General features: G+C 35.6%; 1 protein-coding gene across 1 annotated transcript in view; it reads right to left on the reverse strand.

The window, feature by feature from the left end:
- The window catches only part of Hdx (highly divergent homeobox), a 134,808-nt gene that overhangs the window by 37,641 nt on the left and 86,196 nt on the right, over positions 1 to 10,971 (reverse strand). The window contains exon 5 of the mRNA XM_050127563.1: positions 1,010 to 1,156. Within this exon, the coding sequence (XP_049983520.1) occupies positions 1,010 to 1,156 (147 nt within the window). The remainder of the gene's footprint in view (positions 1 to 1,009; positions 1,157 to 10,971) is intronic.

Raw genomic sequence — 10,971 nt, forward strand, 5'->3', positions numbered from 1 at the left:
AGAATGCTGGGAGGAAGATGAAGTGAGCTGAGAGGCCATGCTCCCCTCTCCCGGGCAGATGCGATCGATTCAGCTCCCACCCAGGATGGAAGTAGGCTAGAATCTTCCCGATAAGCGCACCTTGGGGTGCTACACACATTGTTAGAAATGGGCTAGTCCAGGTGCGAGAGTTAGCCGAGAAAAGGCTAAATATAATGGGCCAAGCAGTGTTTAAAAGAATAAAGTGTCCGTGTAATTATTTCGGGGCATAAGCTAGCAGGTGGCCGGGGTGCTGGGGGCACAGCCCCACCACTCCTACTACTACATTTATGTATTCATTTGAAGGACATATACCTTATTTGCACTTCAGGGCTACAAGGATAAGACATATCTGTGTTTGAGTTCTCTTGGAGGACCTATGTTTTCTATTATGTAAGTATAAAGCCAGGAGTAGAATTACTAACACAAGATAAATCTATGTTAAACTTTTGGAGCACAGTTTTCTAAAGTGTAAATGTAAACCTCTAACATTCCTCTCAGCGGTGAGCATAGGGTATTAGTTTCTCCATGTCCTGACCTACCTGTGAGCATCTGTATTTTTAATTATATCCATCATGGTGGATGTTATTATGTCGCTGAGTTTTGATTTTAATTTCTATAATTATGTATATGTGTATATATACATATATTAATGTTAAATGTGTTTTCATTGGTTTCATGAGAATTTCATACTTTGGGGAAATGTTTATATATAATGTACATAAAATATTTATACATATAACAGATATATATATATATATATAGTTATTTAAAAATGCTTTATTTGTCTTTTATCACTCAGTTGTGTTATTTATATACTCTGGACATAATTTCCTTATCAGATACATATTTTGAAAAAGCATGTCTTCCTTTATGCAAGTCTTTTTATTTCATTAATGATATTATTGGCAATACCCCATGCTGCTAGTTTTCAAGCTTTCATTTATGCTCCTCATCAACTAAGGTATGAAAATTACTGAACATGTCTTACCCGAACTATTTCGCAGTCAACATTTAATTCAGTCGCAACAGCTTCAATCTTCTCTCGACATACAGAGCCCAGGCTGGTCATACCATTGTCCCAGTACTTCTTAAGGGTAGCCAAGTCTCTGTCACTGAACTGAGTACGGTCCTGGAGCTAGAAAACACATTTAAAATTGATTATGATCAAAGGAAGCAATACTATTGAGAGGGTTCACAGGGTGGGAAGTAAAAGTACCAAGTTAAGTTCATTTGCAAAATTAGCAGGTTTAAGGGGAACACAGGAGTAAGGAGTTCAAACTGGCCTCCCCCAAAAAGGCATTCTCTATTTATCAAAGCAATAAACTTTTAACAAAGAACTTTTATCAGTTCTGGAACAAAGGAGAATCCATAGTCTATAAAATGTTATCTTCTCTTTCAAACTGGTGGATCTTTAAGATCTCATATTCCTCTATCTAGATGTAAATTTAAAAAAAAAAAAAAAACCTTCCGGGCAATGGTGCCGCAAGCCTTTAATCCCAGCACTTGGGAGGCAGAGGCAGGCGCATCTATCCCACAGTTACCATTATATATATTCTAGCCTTTGCTTTCTGGATTTCTATGAATTCTGAGATGACTACCAGCAAGGGGAGAGGAAGTTAGACTACCCTCACTTTGGCCAAACTGTAAATTAATTCAGTTGCTTTTGTTAATTTCTATTTATTAAATTGTTTAAAATACAGAGAAACTGAGACTATGAGTTTATGAACCCAAGTTTCCACCAAAATAACAGATAGATTTTATGAGTTTTACCATTTCTTCATTATGAAAGTAGACATTTTCATTGTTTTAAATTTCCATAATACAGTATACTAGTATGAAAGAAATAGAATTGTTTTTAACAGACAGCAATGTAATGTTCTTCACTATGCAAACATGTTCATTACAACAAACAGATAAACAAGAAGATAATTTAAATTAAAAACCTAGAATAACACTTAACATTTTAATTCATATTCTTTCAAACTTTTTTCTTTACTGCACACATTCCCATTCATATATTACAAAAAAAAAAAAAACAATGATGGGGGCTGGGGATAACACAGCTCACACAATAAAGCACTCAGTTTGCATGCAGAGGGACCTGCTTTGGGTCCTAGGTACTCATGCAAAAGCCCAATATAATTGTGTGCTTTTGTAATCCTACTGTTTGGGAGACAGAAACAGGAAAAAAAAAAAAAACCTCTGGGTCTCATCGGTCAGCCAACCCTAGTCTAACTTATGAACTCCAAGACAATGAGAAATTCTGTTTCAAAGGAAGTCTATGGAATCCCTGGTGATGACACACTGGCCTCTACACACATGTCTAAATTTGTGCACATATGTATACCTTGAACATATATGAATACACACACACACACACCAAAAATAGCATCCATCAGTGTGCTGCTTTATAATGATAATCCAGAGTTGTTGTGCAGATAGAAAAAGAAAGATTAAAGGCATCCAAAGTACTTGATTCCTAAGAAGTGATTTCACACATTTCTGACAACTTAAATTAACCTATATATATTTCATAGCTTGTTTAATTTTTTCTATTAAATTCTAGCAATGCTACAGAAAAGATAGAGAGAAACTATAAATCTTTTTTCCCTCCCAGTTGGGCCAAACTGCAAACAATTCCATTTGTTTTATCAATTTGCTTCTTAATTCATTACAATGCAGCAGGTTTATAAACTTTTTTTTCAGGTTTATAAACTTAAGGACCCTTAGTAATATATTGAATTTAAAAGGCGAATAAGCAAAATGTAAGAGGACATTTTAATTGTGAAAAATGAATAATATTTATAGCTTCAACATCTTTTGCTTTTAGGCTTTTAAAAAACACAATATACCACATTCTTTATATATTGTTTAATTCAATGAGTCTTAGACACACCCCTAGGAAGTAAACTAGGAACTTGATAGAATAATGACTTTCATTTTGCTGATAAGGCAAAAATGAAAGGTCAAAGGACTCATTTAGTAGGGCACAAAGGGTTCATTGCAGAGGTTGAAATAAAAATATATCTAACTTTTATCTATAAGCTTTATCCCTATGATGTATACAATTATATTAAAGGGTACTATAAATATCTAAAAATTATATATATATATACACATATATATATCCTGAAATTTTCTATGTGTTTGTGTGATGTGGTAAAGGAGAAGGAAAGAGGAAGTGAGAAGTAGAGGGTAGGGAGAAAGAAGGTGGGGTACAGTGGAGGGAAGGAACAGTGAGTTGGGTGGAGTGACAATGGAAGAGAAAGAGGGAGGGAGCTATGGAGGAAGGCAGAGACAGACAGACATATAGATAGATAATAGTGATTTAGAAAATGTTTCAAATCATAATGTTTGGGTTATGAGGTTGTAGCATAGTGTTTTCGTCTGAGCATAATAAATATGACTTTCTCATTACCACCACAGATCAAAGATAACACTGATTCCTTCATCAGGTAAGGAAATAAAACACAATACTAGGGACTCTACTAATGGTAGTGGACCCACCAATCCTCTCTGGTAGTGCAGACTGAAGGGTATAGGACCTCAACAGGGACTAGAATCAGTGTGCCTCCTCACTGCAAGAACCTTCAGGAGTGCTAGCATATACTGCAGATTAATCAAGTGCAGGGCTCTGTGAGGCAGCTCAGTGATTTTCATCACACATATTCTAGGATGGGCATTTGTATGGTGCAGGTGGCTTTGAGCCATCCATGCTCCAGTACGTAAGCCCAACAAACTCACTGATTCCCCAGGCTGGATTTGGATGGAATCTTTCCTCTGGAGCAAATAGCCATTTGTTCATTTTTTCCACAGAAAAAGCAATGCAATGGGGGCTCTGGTGCTGCCTTTTGCCTGAGATAAAGTTCACTTAGTTCCGCGCTAAAACTACCCTTCGCATACGTCTTACTCATATACGCTTTAGCATTTTATTTCTAACTCAAATTTAACATGGAGGACCTCCTAAATCAGATTCAGATAAAAGTGGGAAATAAAATATGTACTGTGGAGATGGTACCATGGGCAAAAGCATTTGCTGTGTAAGGATAAGAACCTGAGTTCAAATCTCCATGTCCCATGTAAAAAGCAGTGCAGACCAGGTAACCCCAGCACTGGGAAATGAAGCTAACTGAACCCTTTATGTTTACCAGCTTAGCCAATCTAGGCAAAATGGCAAGCTTCAGGCTTAATGAGATTTTCTTCTTTCTGTTTCCGTGTCTTCCCCCCCCCGTGTGTGTGTGTGTGTGTGTGTGTCTGTGTGTGTGTACATGTGTATTATTAAATTCAATTACAAGGGGCTAGAAAGATGGCTCAGCAGTTAAGAACCTATACTGTCCTTTCTTGTCCCAAATTTGGGTCCCAGAACTGATACTGGATGCTTCACAACTACCTATAACTCCAATTCCAAGGGATCTAACCCCTACTCTGGTCTTCACAGGCAATTGCAAATATGTGTTGCACAAGCACACACTCAGGCAAACACACATACACATAACTTAAAAATAAACGTTAAAAATGATTAGTTAAATTAGTTCCTTCTTTCTTAAAAAGTTAAATAACATTTATTGTAAGTACTATTACTAAATCATACATTTTCTATGAATGAATCCAAACATGTCATCTAAGGTTTTTTTTTTTCTTGATCAAAGGGTATAACCTTAATTTATTTGTCACCTAGAATTACATTATATGTTTATTCTACAATGAATGCACAATAGTTGTGTGGTTAAAATTCTCAAAACAGAGAATAAAACCAACTGTTGAAGATTCTAGGGAGATTCAAATAATTCATCACAACTGCCATTATGAATATTTCCATGAATTTCTATTGCGCCAAATTCTCCAGTGCAAGTTAACCTACATTACTGTCAGAATGGAAGACATAATGAACAGAACACTGAACACACTCAGCCAATTAATTTGTAATTCATTTAGAAGACATCCAAAGCTGATTCATTCTTTAAATTGAACTAAATAAAACCTGATTTGATTTGCTAGAAATGTGCTGGGGTCTCAGCATTAGTAATGCTAAAGGTGACCTATTATGACAATGCCTATTAAGTAGAAGCTTATGAAAGAGGTGCGGTTATTTTTAAAGCTCCTAAGAGCATATTTTAACTGAGAAAATAAATAAGGTAATAAAAATCTATTAGCATTAAAACTGTGAAGACCATTTAGAGAAGGAACACAGTGTGTGGACATTTAAAGGATAAGGTGAATTCTCCCCCAAGGAAGCCTGAAATTGAAGTCAATTTTGTCTTTCTATTGGACTCTCAGGCCAACTTCAATTTATGAGACATACTGAAACCTAAAGTGCTGGCTTAGGTAAAACACATGGGCAATTATTTGTGTAAAGAGTAGCATTCCAAAAGCTTGGGGCTTTGTACACATGAGAAAAGTACTGTCAGGAAGCTACCCCGAAACATGAAATACAACCAAATAAAAACAGAAAAGTATAAAATCAATTACCATTTCTCCTTTCTTCACCTACAAACCTAAAATTATAACACCAAATATAACAAGTAATAGTAGATTACTCCATAACAGTCTAGAACTAATGCAAACACAGAGCCATGTGCAGTGGCTCATGCCATAATGCCATTATTTCAGAGCCTGAGACAGGAGAACTGCCTGAATTCCAGCCTTAACTGCACAGCAAGCATTAGGATAGGCATAAGCTATGTGTGAGATTCCCTCCCTTCTTACCACACATGTGTGTAATTATATGTGTATGTATTTATATGTATGTACATACTATATATTTTTACCTAAAAACCTATAGATGTAATATCAAAAAAGCAGTAGTAGTTTTCTTTATATATATACACACACATTTACATATATATATAATATAAACAAACTCTAAATAGATGACATAGTACTGTAAATGTAAACTTTTTTATTTAATAGCATATTGTGCAGACTATTACATACACTATAGCCTAAGCTATTCTGAAAATCCCAATTCTCCTTCCTCAGCCTCCTGAATCTTGGGATTGTAGGTATAAGCCACTTTACCAGGCACATTTGACTATTTAAAAAGAATCATTCACATACGTAAAATTATGCAGTATCTGTCATTCTTTGCCTAGCTTACATCATTTAGGATGATACTTTTCATGAAAATACATGCAGTTATAAGCGGCAGTTACCCCTTTAAGTAGGGGAAATAATATTCTATTCTATTCTGTATATACACCTACATATAATATAGGTGTATATTATGTGCATGTATACAGAAGTACTACATTTTTTATTTACTCGTCCCTTTTTAGAATTTAAGTTTTTACCATATTTTGCCTATTTCAAATAAAAATGCTGCAGTTAATACAGTAGGACAGATATCTCTTTGAGATTTTGCTCCCAATTTTTAAGAGAACATAGTATTATTATTATTATCATAGTTTATGTGTAGGTGACAGCCTACAGCAATCAGCTTCCAAAGAGCTGGAGTTACAGTTATGAACCAAGAGTGCTGGAAACTGAACTTGGGTCTTCTAAAAGAACAGCAAGTATTTTTCATCATTGAGCCATCATCTCCCCCAAATTTAAAATATTTTCATTTATATGGTATCTCCTTGTCATATAATAGTTCTATTTTTATTTTTTACCCCAGTCTTTCAAATAACAAATCATAATCAATCATATGGATACTTCATAATGAAGTTATTTACTGAAAGGCATCAACATAGTAGTATCAGTACTGGTTATTTAGGCAATCCTAAAATGTATTATATATAAATTACATATCATAAACTTATCATATATTAAATTATATAAAAATATATTGACTATGTGTGTTGTAAAATTCCCAGCAGTGTGTTTTGTTTATCTTCTCTTCATATTATTAGAAAGAGATTCCAATACTAAACAGGTGAGGTGGACAATAATATATAAGTCCATTATGTCTATGGTCTCAGATACTATATGCCATGCAAAGACACATTAATATGCATTTGGTAACAAAGTAAACAATCTGAGGTTGTGAGACAATGGTTTTGTAGAAATAAAGGCTGATGTAAACCAATTTCCAGTTTGTTTAAATATTCTTGGAGTTAGTAGAGAACTGAGACCTATTACTCAGAGATCAGGTATTGTTTAAATACTGTATTTAGTAATATGAGCGGCGGGGCTGCGTCCCCAGTACCCCGGCTCCTGGCCGCTTGGCTAGCTCTAGCTTATGCCCCAAAATAATTACACGGACACTGTATTCTTTTCGACACTGCTTGGCCCATTATATCTAGCCTCTTCTTGGCTAACTCTCGCACCTGGACTAGCCCATTTCTAATAATGTCTGTAAGCACCCCAAGGTGCACTTACCGGGAAGATTCTAGCCTACGTCCATCTTGGGTCAGAGCTTCATCACATGTGCCTCTGAGAGCAGAGCTGCATGATTTCTGGCCTCACTTCCTCTTCCTCCCAGCATTTTGTTCTGTTTACTCCACCCACCTATGTTCTTACCTATTAGGGCCAAGGCAGTTTATTTAACCAATGACCTTCCTCCATCAACTATAACTGCAGCAAAACAGTGGGCAGATCATTTGAGACACTCCCAGTTTTCTACAGATGCTAAGATATGCATAATGAAGCCTTTACATTAGTAAATGTACATTTACAAAATTTTAATGAAGTGCTACAGAGAGCCTTGTTCATCCTTGGCAAGTATTTTCTCACCAAGTTATATTCCTAGACCCTAATTTCTAACAATAAATACAATTGGTCCTCTATGTCTATGGAGTCTTCATCCATAGATTCAACCAGACTATGGATTGAAAATTTATGAGAAATAATCACAGAAATATTATAAAACAAGACCAGAATGGACCAGTGCTAAACACTGTGCTTCCTCCATAGGGATGAAGTCTATTTCCTAGTTCCTCAGTATCTCCTGCGTGTGGTTACCAATTCTTTTGCTTATCTATTCACTCATTAATGGATATTGTGGCTGTGTCTGTAATTTGTTTATTAAGGATAATACTGCCATTAACATGTTAGGGGAGCAGTTTACCAACTGAAACTATATCACGAGCCATAATTCCTCTCTCTCAAAGATACAATGTATGGGGACTTGCTGTCAGCTTTCTTTCATTTCTTTTTTCTTTCTTTATTTTCTTTTTGTTTTACATTTTAGGAACTGAGCCCAAGAGTTTTGCATACAGGTCCCTACTATTAACATACATCTGCCATTGGAGTTAACTTTTCTTCAAAAACTTATTGTTTCATGGCCTTTTGGCTAATCCTAGGTGAAATGAGTGGTGAGCTAAAAGAAATTTGACATCTCAAAGCAGTTTCAAACAGCATGTAAAATACAAAGAGAACACTTTGGACTGATAAGAAGTGGGGCAGAGACCTCTATTACTATAGATCACCTTAAGATATTGAATATATGCATAACTAGAATTCCACTAAAAACTGTCTTTTTAAATAAAATTAAACATTGTCTTTGAACACAGTGGAAAACAGTTACAATAAAAATAGAGGTATTATGGCTAGTTATATAGTTTCAGTTGGTAAACTGCTCCCCTAACATGCATAAAGATCTGGTTGAATCTTCAACACTTCTTAAACAGGGCATGGTGCTATACAGGGATAATACCACCACCTGAGTGATGAAGATAGGAGAATCAGAAGTTCAAGCTCATCTATATGCAAGTTTGAGATCAACCATTTGTTTTAAACTTTAAAAAGGAAAATTATTTGTCCTTCATATATGCATAAGAACAAACTAGAACAACAAAGCTCAAAAAGTATTACACACTTAGCACCACCACATTGATATATACATAAAAGTTCTCCAGCAGAATATTAAAAGAGGAAAGTAGCATAGATCCTTCTTGTGATGCACGCATAATAAGGACTTAGAATTTTTAATAAAGAGCAAGTCATACTTTTTCTCTTCAGTGACAATTAGCTGGAATCAAGAAAATCCTAAACTTAAATTTAGCTCCTTGTCTTCCTAATTGTGGGCAGGTGATGTAATTTCTGAGGCTTACTTTCTTTATCCTATAATGATGGGATTAAGACTATCTTTCTCTTAGCACCACTAAAAGGATTAAAAAAGAAATTCTATGCAAAATAAATCAGGCTCATAATCACAAGGACTTTATAAGTGTTATTCTGACTCCTACTTTCTCCACATGCATATCTCCATCCTAAACAAGAAAAAGGTACAAGATGTTTAGAAGTAAACTTAATTCCAGTGAGAATCCCAGCTATGTCTGGGGAATAACCATGAATAGAAAGAGCAGTATTAGCTAAAACTGCCTGGAATTTTCCCAGCCTTTTTGTAAAGGGCACCATACCGTGAATATTGCTTTCATATTTTAGAGAGCATATATTTGCATATACTCAAAGTACTAGGTGTGGCCAAAATGTTTCCTATTTACATTTCAGTCACAATCTTTGCATAGCTTGAATGCCCCTGGATGATTTGTACTATGGAAAGGATCTGATTTCCTTTCTTTTATGCAGCTATAGCTTCGTTACATTTTTTTAGAGATTTTAGGAGATCTCTGTTGACTAATTTAAATTTTGGAAATATATACTTTACAGGTAAGTTTTGGAGCTGAAGGGGAATCTGCTACAAGGTCATATAATTGGGCATCTCATCAACTACCCATTTCTACCATATTTATTTCTAACTTCTTACAGATATTAGACACCGCTTGTGTTTTCCTATTTCTCATTTGCCAATAGATAAAATTAAGATAAGATAAGCTAAAAATAAATTATATTAGAAAATCTACACTATAACATAATTTGCAAAAGTTGCTTTGTTGATATAATAGAATGAGCATGTAGATGTCTTGTGAATAAAATAACAGGTACTGGGAGAGAAAGAAGAAATGTGTTATAAAATTATAGATCAATGGGTAAGTATAGCAGCAACTTTAGTAGTAGAATAATTAAGAAAACTTACACAATTTTATATGTATCACAACCTTAAACAACAGAAAGTGTTGTCATATCTTTCAATAAAATAAATTTTGGCATAATGAATCCTTAATCAAATTTAATGCATAATTTAAACACATAGTTGAAGAATATAAAATTGTGCATAATCTGAAATAAGAGAAATTGGCAAGCCTTCCATTAGATATTTCATCAGTTAATTAGCATTATACATATGCCATGAATGTACATATATAAATGCAGAATGGGATACACACACACACACACACACACACACACACACATAGAGAGAATGAGTGAGAGAGCACAGCACTATTTACAACCTTACATTTCCTTTCACTAAAATCTATGTATGACCAAAATTCTATATAAGAATTTTGAACATTGATAGATTTTTGTTGTAATTCTTCTTTCTTTTATTACCAATTCATTTTATACACCTTTTGGTCTCTGTTGCATTAAATATGGTATGCAAAGAAAAAAAAAGATTTATTTAGTTCACAGTTCTGAAAGTTCAACAGCATAATATGCACAATCTTCTTGGAACTCTCAAGGGTCTTTCTATTGGGCCATAGCATACGGGAAACAAGAGTGCTACAAAGAGCTGTCTTGTATATTATGCTTTAAGCATTTTCAGCTTCACTCAAGTAAAAGTACAATAGAGGCACCAGGAGAGACATCACTGGGGTGAGTGAGTTTCTGACCAGGGCAGCAGCCCGGGACAGGGAACGCAGACACCCCTCCTATACTTCCTGGTCATCCTCAGGGGCTACTCTGCCCGATACCTTCTCTCTTCCTATCCCACCCAGCTTGCATCCACAACCCTCCCCACCTCCGTCTGACTCCCTTCCCTCTTTGACCACATAACATCTCCCAGCCCAGCCTGTTCGGGCTCTAGGACCGAATCCGAATCGGCAGGGCAAACGGGAGGGTGCTAGCTCCTTTGTCCCTGCTAGCCTGCCTGCAGCGAGCTAGGTAGGTCCTTTGATTACAAGTCACCCAAGCAGCAAGGAGATCCGAACCCCGCACCAGGAGAGA

The sequence above is a fragment of the Alexandromys fortis genome, unplaced genomic scaffold, assembly GCF_014885135.2.
Source record: "Alexandromys fortis isolate MF-2015 unplaced genomic scaffold, M_Fortis_MF-2015_v1.1 scaffold_188, whole genome shotgun sequence".
NCBI lineage: Eukaryota > Metazoa > Chordata > Mammalia > Rodentia > Cricetidae > Alexandromys > Alexandromys fortis.